At 45.5% G+C, this 968-nt stretch overlaps 1 protein-coding gene across 1 annotated transcript; it reads left to right on the top strand.

The window, feature by feature from the left end:
- Positions 1-74: 74 nt before the first annotated feature.
- Positions 75-950, top strand: Pmar_PMAR028849 (hypothetical protein; the record flags this gene model as incomplete). The annotated part of the gene is made up of 1 exon (XM_002778423.1): positions 75-950. A coding segment is annotated over one exon (876 nt), but the record flags the coding sequence as incomplete, so codon positions are not given.
- Between the last annotated feature and the right edge of the window lie 18 nt (positions 951-968).

The following is a 968-nucleotide window of genomic DNA, read 5'->3' as shown; positions in this document are numbered from 1 at the left end:
TGCATTCATACCTTGACATCTAATTGGTAGCAGCTCCTTGTTGATTTACCATTGGTTTACGTTATATTACTATTATGCCTGGAGAATTTCAGTTTATTGAGAAGGATGTGGACATTGTTAGCAAGCAGGCTTATGATGAGTTTAAGGCTCTTGGTGTTTCCGAAGATGCGGCAGAAAAGGCTCGTTCTGCGGCTCGTGATAGTGCTTTGGCTCATAATGAGTTGGTACAGGCTGCTAAGGCTTGCGGATATGGCTCTGGTGGTGGCGGTACTTCTTCGTCTTCGGCCCGTACACCTGATGTTTCGGTTACTCCCAATTCGTCATCTACGGTTGTTCAGATCGTGCAATCACCTATGCCCGAACGGTATGATGGAATCGCTGATTTTGAGGATTGGTTAAGGCGTTATGAAGCTGACGCTAGAGGCTCTGGTTGGACTAATCTCCAGATAGCAGGGCGTCTTGGTAATTATCTTCGTGGTACCCATTTTGAGGTCTGGCATCAGAACTGTTCTAAGACAGATTTCGAGGCTGACCGGAAGGCTCTGTTGGATATGTTTGCCTTAGTTCGGCCCGATGAGATTCTGCATAAGTTCAACTCTCTGACTTGGGATAGGTCTTCCCGTGTGGTCTCTTTTTTGACTACACTCCGACGATATATGACTAATTACAATAAGACCTTACCCGAGGATCATAAGTTGTCTCAGACCCATATGGATAAGATGATTATGGATAGATTGATTGCCAACGCCCCAGACGGTGCCAAGTCTGTGCTTCGTCGACGTCAGCCTAAGACCATTCAGGGTGTATGTGAGATCTTTGAAGATTTTAAGGAGAAGTCTTCTTCTAAGGCTGCTGGTGCATTGGCAACTGGTATGCCCTATGGGAATATTCCGAGTGAAGACCATGTGACTAAGCTTATTGACACGTTTATGACCTCGCAGAATGCCATGGTTGGTTCTATTACTAAA

This window comes from Perkinsus marinus, assembly GCF_000006405.1.
Source record: "Perkinsus marinus ATCC 50983 genomic scaffold scf_1104296949572, whole genome shotgun sequence".
In the NCBI taxonomy this organism is placed as follows: Eukaryota; Perkinsozoa; order Perkinsida; family Perkinsidae; genus Perkinsus; species Perkinsus marinus.
The sequence above is the reverse complement of the archived record's forward strand: the minus strand, read 5'-3'. Positions and strand labels throughout refer to the sequence as shown.